At 35.8% G+C, this 17,842-nt stretch overlaps 1 protein-coding gene and 1 long non-coding RNA gene across 2 annotated transcripts in view; one reads left to right on the top strand and one right to left on the bottom strand.

Annotated features, from left to right (window-relative positions):
• astn2 (astrotactin 2) overlaps positions 1–17,842 on the bottom strand; it is a 271,553-nt gene that overhangs the window by 101,349 nt on the left and 152,362 nt on the right. The window contains exon 11 of the mRNA XM_008424385.3: positions 16,133–16,283. Coding sequence (XP_008422607.2) covers positions 16,133–16,283 — 151 coding nt within the window. The remainder of the gene's footprint in view (positions 1–16,132; positions 16,284–17,842) is intronic.
• Positions 16,182–17,842, top strand: part of LOC103473833 (uncharacterized) — a 56,795-nt gene continuing 55,134 nt past the window's right edge. Inside the window, exon 1 of the long non-coding RNA XR_535075.3 lies at positions 16,182–16,258. This is a non-coding gene — a long non-coding RNA (uncharacterized LOC103473833). The remainder of the gene's footprint in view (positions 16,259–17,842) is intronic.

Here is a 17,842-nt window from a genome sequence, read left to right as displayed (position 1 = left end):
GATTTCAAATGAATGATGTTAGGGACACAGTTTGAAGAGCGTTGTTCGCCACATTTACTGACGGCCACTGACTCATCTGAAACACCTCAAGTTCTTGCTTCCTGCGTGGGCTCTAGCTGTGGGCATGTAATGACTACAGTTAATGTTCTGTGTTGGTTTTGATGTATTTCTGCGAAACAAAAAGGAAAATGATGCAACCATTTATAAAACTGCTAATGGTAAAACTATTCCATTTCATTATTCTCTGTTTGAATCTTGCCTTGGAAGCTGAACAAATGGTGCGTAGAGTGTGGGGCTTCCACTTTATTATTACTGATTGCTTTATAGCTTTGGGTTCAAATGTTTAGGTCTTTACCAAAGCGCGTTGCAGTGTCTTACAAACATGCTAATACCATTTGCACTACTTTAAATCTTAAAGTATATATGCAAAAGAATAAGTGTACAGTGGTGGCGTAAAGCTAACACTTCATACTATTAATATGAAGACAGCTGTGACAGCAGCATGAATCAAGCAGAAAGTAAATTATGAGAAGAGGGAAGGAGCTACGTACATCAATACTCAGCAAGAACTAGTACATAATGGTTTAGACATAGAGCAAAGCTTATTCATGGATTAGAAAGGCCATGTCAAATCCCAGGCCTGATTCCAAATTAACATCTGTTGCAAGTCTTGAACATTGATGCTGTAAGGCACTATTCTTTCAATCTGACTGAGCTTGAGTTATGTTACAAAGAAGAATGGGCAAATATTTTCCCAAAAATCAGCTGGAATTACAAAATTGTGGCTTTACAAAGCATTCACTCCAGGGCACTGAATACTTAAATAGCCCACACTTTTCAGACTCTTCCTTCTGAAATGCTTTTCTAACCATATTTCTTTTTTCTATAACTTCCGAATTAGATGTTATCTTGTCAATGTCAAATTTATTTAGATAACACGTTGTAAACCGCTTGAACTGCACAAAGTACTTCACAAGGATGCATCCAAGGTCACATTAAATACATAACAGAGGTACAATCCAACACAAAAAAATAGACAATAAGAACAACATTATTGTGTATTTTAAACGAAACACAAGGAAGTTTGTGGTTGTAGCATATCAAAATATGAAAAAGTCCAAGAGGTAGGTGTGAAGGCTTTTGCAGGGCAATATATGCAAGTATTGAGGATTTTAAAACTAACCAAAGATACCTGAAAAGTCTGAGTTAATCTTATGAGCCTCCAAACATCTAGGTAAAGAAATATATAAGGCTCAGAGAAGCGTTATGTGTTTTGAATCGTGAAATCTGCTTGACTGACAGAAGGCAGCTCAAACCCAGCGGCAGAACTGTTGGGTGGAACTGGCTCATCAGGTAGGAGTTGTTGCCGCTCAGAATTACTTTATATGAACACTACTCCCTTCTGGACATGGGAGACTGTGAGGTATTGCTTATTTCTCAAAACTGTTTGCCTAGATTATCCAGACAACAAATGCAAAGTATACTGTTGCTGCCGGATGTGAAATCATTTACCCTAAATCCTGCAAGAATGTACATAATGAATGACAAACTGCAAATAATAGACAATATCTGCATATCAGAAAATTTGTGAGAAAAAGGGTGTTCCAGTGAAAAGATGTGAAATATTCCCTTAAATTAGAGACTAACCAATCCCATTTTTTGAAGTTGTGAAATCCAGTTATCATCATTGCATACAATGAATTTCAAACTACTTCTTCAGGTTCAACAGGTACAACACTATTGCTATAGAAATTAAGTGAAAAAAGTAGAAGCATTGATTTAATCTACTTTAAAGTGAAGTAACATATTCATTTTTAAAAAGCATTAAACTTTTAAGTTCAAAGGGACAGTTAATCATAAAAGTGCTAAGTTCAAAAGTAGCTCAAGGGAATTGCCGCATTTACATTTTTGTTTTTTTCCTTTATATGACATTTTATTCCATCCTTCACAGTTTGACACAATTTCACAATATCAAAGAGCTACTTGGAATATACTGATACATAACAGTCCACAAAAAGGAAACACTATTCACATTTTAACTTGCAGCCTAATATTTCTTCCATTTCAAGTCAGTTTTAGCATGAAAATGTCTTTTAGGCGTACTTGTTGCCACTCTCCATAGCGACGAGCAAGATCTCTCTTCTTGTACACTCCATTAATCAGTACCCGCCTGAGATATTTGTGTGAGGTAATTTATTCACTTCTGGGACTGTATCAAACCCAGTATGAGACTTCTTGCACTTTCCAGGACCTGAGCAAAAAGTTGATTAACCCCCAACCCCTAATGAGAATTGGCAGTTACCAGCACAGAGAAAAATGATCAGGAATAAACTACCCTACTAGAGAGATGGTGAATGTAGCATGATTTGAGGTTACAGTTAGTCAGAAGTAGGGCTAATTGGCAGATTTTCTCCCCCCCAAACTTTGCAATCTGGTACAGTAAGGTACTTTTCCCTTGCAAAGCTGGGAAGCTTACAATGTGTTAGCTTGAGTTCTTGAGATGTTAGACAACCAATTATACAGTCCCAAACATAGAAAAAGCAAGAATTTCACTTTAGAAAATATGACCGATTTACAAACCAGATTCCAAAAAAGTTGGGACACTAAACAAATTGTGAATAAAAACTGAATGCAATGATATGGAGATGGCCAATGTCAATATTTTATTCGTAATAGAACATAAATGGCAGATAAAAAGTTTAATCTGAGTAAATGTAACATTTTAAAGGAAAAATATGTTGGTTCAAAATTTCACAATGTCTACAAATCCCAAAAAAGTTGGGACAAGTAGCAATAAGTGGCTGGAAAAAGGAAATTGAACATATAACAAACAGCTGGAAGACCAATTAACACTAATTAGGTCAATTGACAACATGACTGGGTATAAAAAGAGCTTCTTAGAGTGTCAGTGTCTCTCCGAAGCCAAGATGGTAAGAGGATCACCAATTCCACCATTGTTGCGCAGAAAGACAGTGCAGCAATACCAGAATGGTGTTACCCAATGTAAAATAGCAAAGACTCTTAAGTGATCATCATCAACTGTGCATAACATCATCAAAAGATTCAGAGAATCTGGAACAATCGCTGTGCGTAAGGGTCAAGGCCGTAAAACTCTACTGGATGCTCGTGATATCAGGGCCCTTAAATGTCACTGCACCTCAAACAGGAAGGCCACCGTCAAGGAAATCCCAGCCTGGGCTCAGGAATACTTCCAGAAAGCATAGTCAGTGAACACAATCCACCGTCCCATCCGCCGCTGCCAGCTGAAACTCTACAGTGCAAAGAGGAAGCCATTTCTAAGCTCCACAAGCTCAGCCGTTTGCACTGGGCCAGGAGTCATTTAAAATGGAGTGAGGCAAAATGGAGGACTGTTCAGTGGTCAGATGAGTCACGATTTTAAGTTCTTTATGGAACACTGGGACGCCATGTCATCCGGACCAGAGAGGACAAGGATAACCCCAAGTTGTTATCAACGCTCCGTTCAGAAGCCTGCATCACTGATGGTATGAGGTTGCATGAATGCTGGTGGCCTGGGCAGCTTGCATGTCTGAAAAGGCTCCATTAATGCAGAGAACTATGTTCAGGTTCTAGAACAACATATGCTCCCATCTAGACATTGTCATCTCTTTCAGGGAAGACCCTGCATTTTTCAACAAGATAATGCCAGAGCACATTCTGCAGCAATCACAACAACATGGCTACGTAAAAGAAGGATCCGGGTACTGAAATGTCCAGCCTGCAGTCCAGATCTTTCACCTATAGAGAACATTTGGCGCATCATAAAGAGGAAGGTGTGACAAAGAAGGCCCAAGACGATTGAACAGTTAGAGGCCTGTATTAGACATGAATGGCAGAGCATTCCTATTTCTAAACTTGAGAAACTGGTCTCCTCTGTCCCCAGACGTCTGTTGAGTGTTGTAAGAAGAAGGGGAGACGCCACACAATGGTAAAAATGGCCTTGTCCCAATTTTTGGGGGATTTGCTGATGTCATTAAATTTTGAAACATATTTTTCCCTTAAAATTATACATTCTCTCAGTTTAAACTTTTGATCTGTGATTTGTGTTCTATTGTGAATAAAATATTAGAAGTTGGCACCTCCACATCATTGCATTCAGTTTTTATTCACAATTTGTTTAGTGCCCCAACTTTTTTGGAATCCGGTTTGTATTTCTGAGGTTTAGCAGGGCTCTGTGAGATACTATCTAAACCTGGGTGCAGAAAGTCTGTATTCAGTAGCTGTTGCCTTCTTTTCTTGTACTCTTTTATCAGCAACAAAGTATGGAACGACTGAATGCCCAACTAGAAAGAGGTATTGTCTTTAATTTGTTTCTATGTTACATTTCTCAGCGTAAATGTTTTTCTAGAAACAATATGCCCAAAACAGTAATATAGATACTGTGATATCTATATCACAGTATCAAAAGGATACTAGCTAATCACATTATATATATATATATATATATATATATATATATATATATATATATATATATATATATATAATGTGATTAGCTCACATTATATCACATTATATATATATATATATATATATATATATATATATATATATATATATATATATATATATATATAATGTGATTAGCTAGTATCCTTTTGAACAGATTGGAAAATACAGTACAGTTACGTACAGTTTCAAGCGATCTGGTCCGAGTCATTAAAAAACAAAAGAACGCACAGACAGAAACTGTTCCAGAAAGTGAGGTAAGACCTTTGGTCTCTTAACTCATTATCTATCAAATGACTCCCACAGTTACAGCAAAGGGGCTCTGCCTTTGCAGGTAAAACCTTTCGCAATATATATTGAGCAATATATATTGCTCAAAAAAATAAAGGGAACACTTCAGTGTTCACTTAAATGTTAAAGTGTTCCCTTTATTTTTTTGAGCAGTGTATATATATACACACACAAGGCACTGACTGCCACTTATTTAATCACCACTACAAAATGCATTGCAATTTTAGTCTATGCAAACTTTTAAGATTTTAATGGACAGCTTATTTTTTGCTCTTTTGGTTTTGAGTAGATTACATGGATTTTGGAATTTACAGTGTCAGATAGTGAAGACAAACATGATTGTGTGTTTTTATTGAGTGATTTAAACTTCTTTTTTCAACTATATGTACTGACAGAGAACTTCAGGTGAACAGTTTCAAAGTTTTTTTGACAAATACATTAAAAACGTCTGCATTTAGTGAAGAAAAATCAAATTTTAGTGGAAGGTAAGGGTGTCACAATGATTCAGTGCCAAATTTCCTAATACTTTATGTTTTGACGTAGCTGCATGACCTGTCCTACATAACATATCTACATAAACGGCAAAACAACATTGCTGATAGGTGATATATTTGGAGCTAAATTAAAGCTAAATTAATTCAAAGCACAAACAAAGTCTGCAAAACTGTTCACTAATTCAGTCCTCATAAATAATCAGTATCATAGTCTGATTTTGTTTGTGTTTTTAGAAGTAGCGGCAATTCTGTTTACAATTACGCACCATTTAATTAACTTTTATGTTTAAACTAATGGGATTATTATTTTTAATAAAAGTCATCTCCTACCAGCTCTTGCCCAACTGACAGGTCATGTTGCTGTTGGCTGGCAAGCTGTACATACTATGTGTTTCATAAATTGGTTAATAATAAACAGCACAAGTTCAAAATCACTCCTCATTACAGGGCATTAACAGAGCTTTGCTGCTAATAACCATTTGTATTATTCTAATTAGATTCCTGATCAAAAGGATACTAGCTAATCACATTAAGAGCTTCAGACATGAAATACTTGGTTTTTATACAAACCATAAATTAATTAAGATCAAAATAAGAGTTATTATGTTTTCTTGGAGACAGTTTTAGATCAAACGAAACAAAAACATTTTAAGTTGTGAACCGTCTTAAGGATAAATGCTGATCATTCATTGTGTAGTCTAAACTTGTTTGGTATCAGGAAGGGAAAAACACTCCAGTCTAAGACCCATTAACTATATTTCAAAAATGTAATGTTACCCTTCTCAGGAGAGGAAGATTGGAGTCATTCATCACAATGAGGTGGAGCTGCAGGAATAGTTGTCAGTAATCCAGAATTGCCTTGCTCTACTCTGAGGCTGAATCCCTGAGGTTAGCATCACTTTAACACACGTGGTTGTTCTCCCAGCTCTGCTTTTGAGATGGAACATGACAACAAAAACTCAAAAATATTTGATTTGGTTGTCAAAATGGATACAATTCTGTCAGTATTTCAACAATCATGACTCTTAATTGAACACATATAGAATTAATTTGGCAATTCAAACCATGTATGTATATATTGACCATAAAACAGTGTTTGCTGCAAATATTACCAAGAATACTGAGATTTTGTAGCCAGGTAAACAGATCTAAAAAGAATTAATGCATCGGAAAAATTAAATAGCTTGTACATGCTCAAGTATCTAGATATCACGCTGTATTTTTATTGTTGATACAGATAAACAATCGCAATTTCCATATATTTTATCAATAGCTTTTGTACAATCTATTGAAAACCTTATAAGGTTACACTGACCTTATCAAAATTAAATGCTGAACAGTAAAACATATTTGTCATTGCACATTGCAGAGAATGGAAAGATGCATGCAACAAACAGTAAAGGCTTAAAGATAAGAGAGAAAAAAAAAACTTCTTTGGAAAGATGCTGAGTCTTTCACAAAACAATGAAAGTTCTGGAAACGGCACAGCTCTAAATCACACTGACAGACGAGGTGCAGGGGAAGAGGTGGGGGATAAAATACTTATATTTGACAGCCTAATCGAATTTAGAGGTGGCTGTGATGCATGGCCTAAAGCTCGGGAACCGCTCAGATGTGTTAAATTAGGTAAAACAGTTTTATTGCTTCAGAAGCAAAACCCTTCCCCTGTAAGTATATCTACACTGGCCATCCTAGATAGGAGGTTAACATGGACTGGAAACAATCAGAGATTTAACAACTCAGAAAATACAGAGAAATGCAGTAGTGCATATCTCTGTATGCTGAACAAATATGAGGTACTGACTCACTCTGCACAGTTGAGTATTATTTAAGCATAGGCTGGTATTTTAACCACTTATGTCTATATATATATATATATATATATATATATATATATATATATATATATATATATATATATAAGCTACTTGGATGTGTACACATATATAGCATTAGGGGTCAGAAGTACTGAAAGAAGTATGTACTAAAACTTAAACTAGTGGAAAGTATGGAACTGACTGATTTAGTTTGAAAATAGGTCAGACTGCATCAGATAGAGCTGCTCCAGCTATTCAGCATCCAGATGCAACTGAATCTTTCACCAGTGCAGGCAGAGCGAGTGCAAAGAATAGCATGACATTAAGCAATGTTGTTGGGTCACTGCTACAACGTTTGATTCACACTTGAATTGATTCTGCTGCAGTGGCACATTTGTGCAGTACACACCATGTCTCGGTGATGCGAGCCTAATGCTGCATAATTATTTTAATGTACCGGCCTTACCAGGGGATGAGGTTGTTTGCTGTAGTGTTAAATGCATAATGCATTGCAGGGATATTATTTACTTAAAGGTGCTTATTTTTCTGAGCAAAACAGACATGAAATAATGGCACAGGGATTTAAAACAGGGGTGTTAAGTTTTTGATTTCCATTTTTTATTTATCTTCCACTCAGACAGATGTAGGAAATACATGTCTAAAAACATCTTGAAAAATTAAGAGGTTTGTGTGAGGAAAAAATAGTCAACTAAACACATTTTCATGTAGCCTTAAAAAAACACACACACAGAAAGAGATTCCACCTTTAGCCTTTACTTAAGTTTTTGGTCTCAAGTTTTTAATTGGTGTTGTTTCTGTTTTTATTATGGTAAAAACAATGCTTTGGCTCAAACTTGAAAGGTTAAAGCACTCTGATGAAGTTCTATCTCAAAAAACACAAAAATGTTATCTAAAGCCTGACCACCAGAAAATTTTATTAGGGAATCTCAAATAAGGCAGCAAATATTGCATTGCTTACAAGCCAAAATGGATATGGGTATACATTTCCAGTTTTCAAATACTGTATAATTTGTAGGATAAAGAAATAAAAATAAAAAGATTTACTGTGTTTACTCGACAGTCTTCACTAAGTGACAGGACAATTTGTGCCCCCCTCATCTTCACATATCCATTAGCTAAAAGTCCTAATATGTGCTCTCAGTTTGTCAGGATAAACCCACTTTGCACTTTGGTAACTGGCACATTTAAAATATGCTGTCTCCATATCTCACCCTCCTTTATTTAGTGGTGACTATAAAACAGATGGTTATGGGAGTGAATAATAGCTTTGTGGTGCAGCTCCACTGCATTGTGCTACTCTTAACTCAGCTTGGTTGTCATAGGCGTTTGGAAGTGACGATAATATACTCTGTTCTTTGGACAATCCATCTAATACTCACTTTTGTTTGTAACTGAGCCAAACTAAAACAATTTAAATAAATGTCTCCTGCTGTACTTTTATTACCACTGAATTGTTGAAGCCTGCATTATGGCTTATAACCCCTCTTAATACCGTTTTTCATTACTTCCACTCGACACAAATCTTTCCTCCCTTATTTGGCTACAGCAGTGCAGTGTGCAACTTTGCATTGCTTTAAAAAGAAACTATTAAAGCTAAACTCAATAAACATCTGAATTCCCCCCCTCCCTTGCATTTCCTTCAAACTATAAACAACTGAAATTCAGTAGTAATGATGTAAAGTGAGGAGTCCTCTGCAGCAGAGCAGTGAGAGTCATGATGCTCAGTTGTTAGGAACACAGAACCATAGGGACACACGGGGAAGGGCTGTGGAGGGATTAGGGGATACGGGGTTGCATAAAGCGCTCACTGTGTGGGAACGATATTTTACCTCCCTGCTGACTCTTTATGCAAGGCAGACAATGCAAAGCAGAAATCTCCCCACATCATTCCATTCTTTATTTCTGGAGCGTAAACTCAAGCACACCAGGATAGCAAAAAAAAAAAAAAAAAAAAAAAAAAACCCGATGAAAAACAATATTCTGTACTCTGACTCGTCCTGAACATATTGAGTTTGACAGTTCAAAATTATTGCCTGGTTTGGTGCTTCAACTAAAAAAAAAAAAAAAGACATCTTTGTCAAATTTACAACCAAACAGCCTCCAAAAAATCTCCCAAATGAGACATAGACTTTTGAAATATGTGCTACCAATGCTCTACCATCTGTTAAGCCTCTGTGATCTTCCTTTGGAAAAATTTTATTGGTAAATACATCAATGCCTTACACAGAAATAAAATTATGCATTTAGAAAAACTATCACTGTCAAACCAAAGTCCTTAAAACTGCAAAAGGTTTCACATGAGTTGACGTTGAAAGTTTAGCGGGTAACTGCTAAACTCGAGTGTACAAGGTCAACTAGAATTTACTCAGACTTCTGCTGTCCAAAAAATCAACACCTGAGAACTGATATTCACTCCTAGAGGAGGGGTTGTGTCTGTACTTGCTGGTGTAAGGAGTCATGGCACAGAAATGATTTACAGAAAAGAAAAAAATATTAATTCCAGATCATGGGAAACCAAGATTTAAAAAAAATAAAAATAAATAAAAAAAATGTCGAAAATATAACCATAAAGCAACATGGCAGTTTCTGTCCAAAAAGAATATTTCAGTCAGAATGTCTCTCACTGGCATAGTGGTAGTAACATCACGACGGGCGTCTGTGTTGTGCCTACTAGTGCACTGCAAAAAGTGGTTGTAATATTGAAGAGAGAAGACTACCCCCTAATTCATAACTTCATAAGTCACAGCAGTTGTCATACGAGTCAAAATGAAACACGGTCAAAGGACAAAGGTTTGCTCTTTTGCCCTAATGTGGATATCGATGTGTTTTGCTGTTAACTAAGGAACATTTCCAAAAGGAAACTGGATAGGGAAGAAAAAAAAAGCCAATAAAAGCAATATGAGCAAAATCTGCTGAAATAAAACCATAGTGTTCATGCTGTTTAGATGGCTTTGTCTTCTCTTTGTACCAAATAATAATAGGCAACATCTGCGAAATTACATTTCAAGAAAACTTGAAAAAAATCAAAGCTTGTTGTCTTTCTTGCAGGGGCCTTAATGCTCTAATCTTCTGCGTCAACATTTCTCTCCAGCTATGACAACCTGCAGCAATTAAAATGTGATTTTACATACATTTGTCGTAATATTCAATGTAGTACACAGACTGAAACACGATCTCATTCTTTTCCTCTTGTCCCCATGGAAAAAAAAAAAAAAGAATGTAAAAATAATCCAATCTGCTTCGTCAGGTTCATTGAGAACTTGTAAATAGTAAACAGATGATACAGTAAAGCGTGACAAGCACAAATGCGGTCACAACTTTCCATAATTTTTATAGAAGGCATCAAGTTTTATGCTTTTTTTAATGCGTCTTGCAAAGAACATATTTTTCTACAATAACTGTACCAATGGAGGTACTTAAAACTAAATAATCTTTTTTTCCCTTCAGAAATAATTAATCAATAAATTATATTTTGTACTGCTCTGGGTAAAATGTAAATAAATTACATTTTTATTTAAATTTTTCATAGTTCAGTGCTAGATTTTACTCCTGCCTGCCCTGCATTTCATCCCTGATGCTAATCACTAATATTATCCCCAACAACAAATAGAAGTTTGAGTTTTGGACATTTTTTGCTTTCTCCGCCTGGAGGACCAGTGTTTTGTGAGTTGTAAATTTTTCTGCCTTTATAGCATTTTGTCTCATCCATTTTTGCATGCTATAACTTTTTGGTTTTTGCAGGTGTGCAGCTTAATAAAGCCCAGGGGGTTAAAGGTTTGACTGGAACCAGCTCATTCAAAATCTGCCTACCTGTTTTATTGGCTGGTTAAACAATAAAACAGTTGTTCTGCCCAAAAGGCATGTAGGCCTCCTGGGAGAATGCCAGATGGCCAGTCCAACCCTGTAAGGTGTAGAAAATGTTAAAAAGCCTGTGAAAATTCCCCCCCCTGCCCCCCACCAAAAAAAAAAAAAAAACTTTAAAAAAATTCTGTTCCTGAGGAAACAAAGTTTTAATAATAATATCTTGGCCCTTGCCTCCGACATAAAAGTGTTGCAGCCCAGGCACATTATCAACACTAATCAATCTCCTCAGGCACTAGTGTTCTCCTCCAGCATGAAGGTGAATCCTTACAAAATACCACACTCTTCAGCAATGGCTTGATGTGCTCCACATAAAGCCAAATCCCCACTGAGCATCCAAAGGGATGTGCCATAAAAAGGCGGATCCCTCAAAGCACCTTGCCGCACCCAATGCACAGAAAAAGTATCTGATGCAAGATTGCAGAACATACTGAGAGATTGCAATACCGTTCCTTCTTTTTCACATTTCATCTACTTTTTTATTTGAAAAGTTTGACTTAAAACAATCTGCAGCTTATTTGACTGAATATGCTTTATTAATTACGGTACAATTACCAAAAGCAGTCCTTTGAAAAAAAAAAAAAAACCTCTTGTAATTAAATAAAACTTAACAATGTAGTCAACACAATATTAGTTATCTCAGACGAAAGTCACAGCTCTACCATATAAACAGATAGGGTATGGGGAAAAAGAAGGCACAAGCTCAAAAACATTAGCTTTTTCAAATTCACCATATGCAGCCTGCTGAGCTCAGATGGCGCAAGAATAAACTGACAGCCTCTCTGTCTCAGCACAAGTGGAAAAGGAAAGGAGGCAAAATAGAATAAAGAATGTCTGCTAAACTCGAGCGCTGGGTTTGACTTGAATTTAATTTATTGTAGAAACATATCAACTGTCCTAAGAGCAGCAGTGTGCCCAGAGGGACTGACTTTGATAACATATTTTAAGTTCTTTGTGTGGACTTTAAATGCTCTGTGTTCACCCAAGCCTGACAAGGGTGTTTGAAAGACTGCTACTCCCCCCCCATGAAAAAGAAATAAAAGGAAAATATGGGGCTATATTTGCTGTTATTGTTTTTACCCTCTTTTTGTGTCTGTTCCACTTTGTGGTAATCCCTCATTACTAGGAGGCATTGTGAGTCCTTTCCATCTGCACAATAATAAGACTTTTGCAGAAAAGTAAATTATTTTTTACACATTTAATGTCCTTATTCCGTTATATCTGTCCGTTATTTTGTACTTAAAAGTACAATTGACACTTGTCCAACTCAAAAATGACAACAGAAATGATAGACATAAATCATGCCTATCAGTTGGTAACAAGATTGGTCAGACAATAAGCATCTTCAAATCCAGATGTGACAACTGAATAGCAACCTGTAAAGGTTTTCAGAAATATGAGGAAAAATGGTAAAGTACTTTAATACTGCTTGATGCTGGCAGTGTGCATTTAAATTTAGGGCTCATTTTGACTTTTGGTGAATATGTTTATACGTCATTGGACGCGTGACTAATGGAACAGCATATTGTAACAGAAGCTGTTTTAGTAGCTAAAACCATCTGCCAAATGAAGTAAGGATCTTCATTTAACACTTTCCTTTGACAGCATACTGTGAAGTCATTTTGCTAGCTTATAAAAGCATTAAATATATCCTGTAATAACTGCTATTCTACAGCAATTAGTGAAAAGCTTTTATTCTAGCAACAAACACAATTTTCACAAACTATTAAATGCTCTGTCTTTTGCGTTTCCAAGTCTTTTCTATGTCCAGATTAGATAGGAATTATTCTGAACAATCCATTTATTTTTTACTCAATTTATCAAGGGTTTTGTAAGGAAACAGAAAACAACTAAAACTTTCAAAATGATCTTGAGGCCTCTTTGGAAGAAAAAACAACATCCTTTTCACCACCATAATTTGGTTTATGGGGAAGGTTCAGTCTACCGCAGCAGAGACATCTTACAACCTCCTTCATCTTACAACCTCAGCTGCAGCCTTTGCCTTTGAAAAAAAAAAATAAAAAAATCTAACATCTGCAAAACAACCAAGATAACAATTGATTCCAACAACAACAACCTGCCAGGTGTACAAGTTCACTCCATCCCTTTTTTACAAGCAGTAAAATATGCAAGTCCTATGCACAAGCAATCCACAGTGTAAAAACAGATACCTGAATAAAATGTAGTGAAGCAAAAGCTCTGTCTCCATACTTAAGATTACGTGTCATATTACATTACTACTTTTTCTGGGAGTTCATTGCATGTGTTTTGTTATCATAATTATCAAAATAGTCAGTTCTGTCTTGAGCTTAGAGGTTATTAAAAAAGTCAAGGCTATAGCCCCGCAAGATTAAGATAAACAAACCCAGTGTCTCGCTCATTACCAATTTAAATGCACGTAAATGTAAGAAGTCAGCAGTGATTAATTGAAACAATGCCAGCTGATGCTCACGAAACAGAGGTGTGAACAAAAAACAGACAAACAAATAACTAGAAAAAGTCAGAGATAGAGAAAAACCAGAAGGGAAGCCAACAATATCTGAGCAGACTTTATAATAGGGAACAGAGTCATTTATATAGTTGATTCTCGAAAATGATGACTATGATTATTACACATTAAATTGTACGGTTATTGATTGATCTTCACAGTGAGACAGGAGGGATGTAGGCTCTTTGGAAATTAAAATGCTCAAAAGTATTAAAAGCATAGGAGCTGTGAGTCACTCTAGAATGTGGCTCTCATGAGGAAATCTGCCTGTTATTAATCATTCTTGGTCGTTGCCTGCCAAGGCTGAGTAACCTGTGGGTCTGCAAAGCCACCGATGTTATCTCCACAACAGCTTTGAGAGTGTAGTAACACAAAGTTGGATAAATTTTTTCTGATGAAGAACATTAGTAAATCAGAAGCAAAAAAAGGGAAGTTTGTATTTGTCTTTAGTCGTCACAAACAACCAAAACACTCATCGATTTACAGTCGCTTCAAAGCTTTTAATGACTCAGAGATCCGTCCTCCAGTAATTAAGATGGCTCATCAATTTAATTACTTTACAATGCAGGCCTGCCCTCTGCTATGCAAAGCCTGAGGTTCTTTTAGTCACCCTTCACTTGAAAATATGCCAGGTTTGAATATGCACTGTATGATGTCGTTTGCAATGCTACATTTAAAGTCAAACTAAGTTTTAACAAGCTTTGTGCTCAAAAATACGGATAGCTTGATCACAAAGCTAAGAAAAAAATATTAAAATCCAACTACCCAAATCAGAAAAAGCTAGGATTGAAGAAATTAGTTTCAAAAAATCTCAAACATGTTTTTAACAATCTTTAATAACTGTTTTAGTCTAATTCGATAATTAGCATACTCATACACAAACTAATCTTTTAAAAACAGTTGCAATCAGCAAATGTTTCTAAACAGTTGCTGATTGTTTAAAAAAAGATGCATTTTTTGTATAACAAAAATAAGTTCAGTTTTTTGTATAACAAAAAACGTATCTTTTTGTTATACAAAAGATAAAATAATTTTAAACAATAATGAGGTCAGAAGCAAACCTTTAAAGCATTGTGTAACATTGGAAATGTATATTTAACTTGCTTCATGTGAAAAATACTGTACCTGTAATAGATTTTAGTTTTTAATTTACTTTTTGCTGACCTCTATATCCATATTCTTAGCCCCGAATTCAAATTTGATTCAATTCAAAAATATTTCCTTAATCCTAGAGGAAAATTAATTGTTGCTGTTTTTACAGATGCTTATGGCTGCGGCCAGGAATTATGTCCTCTAGCTATCTGCATTACAGATAGAAGCCTATGATCTCAGATTGTTGTACATTTATGAATAGGAAGTTCAATGTTTTGCACAATTTTCTTGGCCTTTTGAATAATTCTTAATTATCTCCAGATGCTCCATAACTGTTTAAATAACAGAAATAGTTTCTGGTTCAGATGCTGCCACTCCAACAAATAATGGCAGAAAACATTGGACTCTCAATAACAGGCTAATGGAAGATATGAAGTATCTTTTTACAAACCTTGAAATTGCAGACATGTGGAGTCCTTTTACTAATTATATGATTTCTGTAAGAATTGTCCTTCACAATGGATTTTATTTTGGGATATTAGTATAAAGTTGCAGAAAACATCTGCTCTACTGCTTCAAGATTTTGAAGTGCAGAAAAGTTTTAAACCCATTTATCCTTTCTTTTTATACAACATTTTATGCTTATGATTTGTTATTTAATTTTCATATTTTTGATGTTCTGAAAAACACTGGTTAGATTTATGTATGAATAGAAACAACTTTGCTATGCCTTTTCCTTCAGACTCGCAATATTGCGCTAGTCTCACATAACATTCCAGTAAAAGACATTGAAAGCTGCAGCTGAACTGCAACAAAATGCTTAAATACCAAAGGGGTATGCATCATTTTAAAAGCACTGCTTCCAATATAAAAAGTTTTAATGCGTACATTTACTCCCATTATGTTGTTTCCAAAAAAATCCTTCTGGCATTACAGTTCTACTACATCAATGAGAAATAAAGCTCCTCTCAGGAGTATGGCTTTGTTCTTAAATTTTGTTCCTAAATTTTTCCCTTTGGCCACAAGCCCTGGGCACTTATCAGCACTAAAGGGAACACCAATATGTGAGTAAGTCAGTCTTTGCTATCTCCTCACACGGATCAGGCAGTCTTCGGAAATCCAGAAGATTACCAAATTAAGATGAACCGACTGAGGTGGATCTGAAATCTAACAATGATGCCCACTGGGCATCTCCAATCAAGGGTCTAATTGGCATGCCAGGTCTCGCTAAAGAGATTATAACTGAGCTGGCCAGAGAGTGGCTGGGGATGGAGGAAGTTGCGAAAGACAAGGAGACCTTGAAATTTCTGTTTTCTCGGTGTGACCTAAACTAAAATTTGAGTGTGTAGCACGGAGAACGGTTGCATTGTTTTAATATTTCAGGTGAATCATCTTTCCGCCAAGACACCGGCTTTAACCTTGAAGAACTCATGAGAATATTGCTGGCATTTTACACAGCTACTGCAAAAAACAGGAGCTGGAATGCAGTCAACCAAAAGGGTGGGGTGTTCTATGACTGTCCAGAACAGGTATCACCAGCCAATCAGCTCTGTTTCTGTGTAAATCTGAAAGTAAACACTTTTTGTTTGAAATGAGCTTACCATGCAACCAGAAGAGTCCATCTGTCGATCAGATACACACTTGAAATTTTTTTTGCAGCCACCATTGTCTTTGGAGCAGTCACGAACGGGTCCAAAGGACGCCAACAGGTCCTGCACCGACTCAAAGTACGTAGACGTCAAGGCCTCTTCCCTGGAATTAAAGAAGAAAAAAAAAGGTTCAACTAAGAAAGTACTGAACATTTTACATATGTTTTCACAAAACAATTACGGACACACAAGTGCATGTAATATCTAATTAAAAAGAATGCATAAGCAGCTGAGCATAATCCCTTACCACCTGGAAAGCCGTCTCTCAAAATCTTTTGTTCTATTCTACTGCAATTAGGAAAGTATTCAAGCTCAGCTGTATTTTGACAACGAAACGACGCAGTATTTATTTTTTTTGGTCATTTTAATTGATACACACACAGTTTATAATAATATGTGCATACAAAATAAAGGCAATCAACATTCGGAAGATCGCATATAAAAAGTGACCACTGTGAACCTCAGCTGCATTTTCTTGTGCCGTTTATGAACTAAATTTATTCTGAGATCATTTTACAAATGGATCCACCTTGGGACGTGCTATTCTGGTGCAAGGTGCATTTTTTGGGAAGCAGCTGTGCTCTGGGATTTATCCGATCATGTGAATCACATCCATTTATGCTGAGCCGTGCCAGTACACTGGTGGTAGCTAGCTAGACATTCTTACCATGTTCCACTGATGTGAAGCCTTTGGGGAATTAGCATTCACTATGCTTTAATGGTGATGATTGCTTTGAAGTAATTTCACTGTAAAAGTTACAAATGTTCCCAGTTTTTTTTCATATCTAACTATATATATATATATATATATATATATATATATATATATATATATATATATATATATATATATATATATATATATATATATTTCTGCTCGATTTGTTCATTACTTGTTCGTGCATGTTTTGTGTGTTTCTCCTATGTACATAAACAAAATGAAAATAAATACAAGCAAAAATACACAGCTGAAATTCACATTTTGTTTACCCTACTAAGCTTTTTTTTCCCCAGTTCAAATCTCGACCCAATATAATTATGTAAATAAAATATTATTTAAATAAATATTTAGTACATTTGTAGGAACCCTGTCCTTTATACAAGAGGTGGTCAGAAGGTGGGCAAAGTTTTGGACACATTATTTTTCCTTAATTTGTCCACATACACATTAAGGAAAATATTCAGTTTTGCCATGTCCATCTAGCTTTCTCTCGGTGACAGAGATCTGGGTAGGATGTGTTGCTTTGTAAGATAGTTTGGCATATTTCATGTTATCAGAGAGGTTCTATTTAACTGAATTTCAGATTTAGCAGCTAGTAATCAGGTTTAGGTACGGGCAACAGAAGTTGATTTGGATAGCCTTGTTGCTATAATAGATTAAATCATTATAACATGACTCTTGCATTCTGTATTCACCCATGTTCATCAAATTTTTGATTAAAACTTTTAAGGGTTATGAAACAGAAATACAAAATATTACAAAACTATATCCACACAACACCACCAGGTGCGCAAATCTTATATTACCAGTCACAAAACATTTTTTTTCCAACACTGCTACACCAACATTAACTGCCAACACCCACATGTACTTGTAGAAAATCATGAACGAGTTAGTACATCTGCATGTCATGATGCAAATTCACAAAGTGAGAGATGCAA

This window comes from Poecilia reticulata, chromosome 12 (assembly GCF_904066995.2).
Source record: "Poecilia reticulata chromosome 12, P_reticulata-male-v2, whole genome shotgun sequence".
Classification (NCBI taxonomy): Eukaryota; Metazoa; Chordata; class Actinopteri; order Cyprinodontiformes; family Poeciliidae; genus Poecilia; species Poecilia reticulata.
Note: the sequence above shows the minus strand (reverse complement) of the source record. Positions and strands in the feature narration are given on the sequence as shown.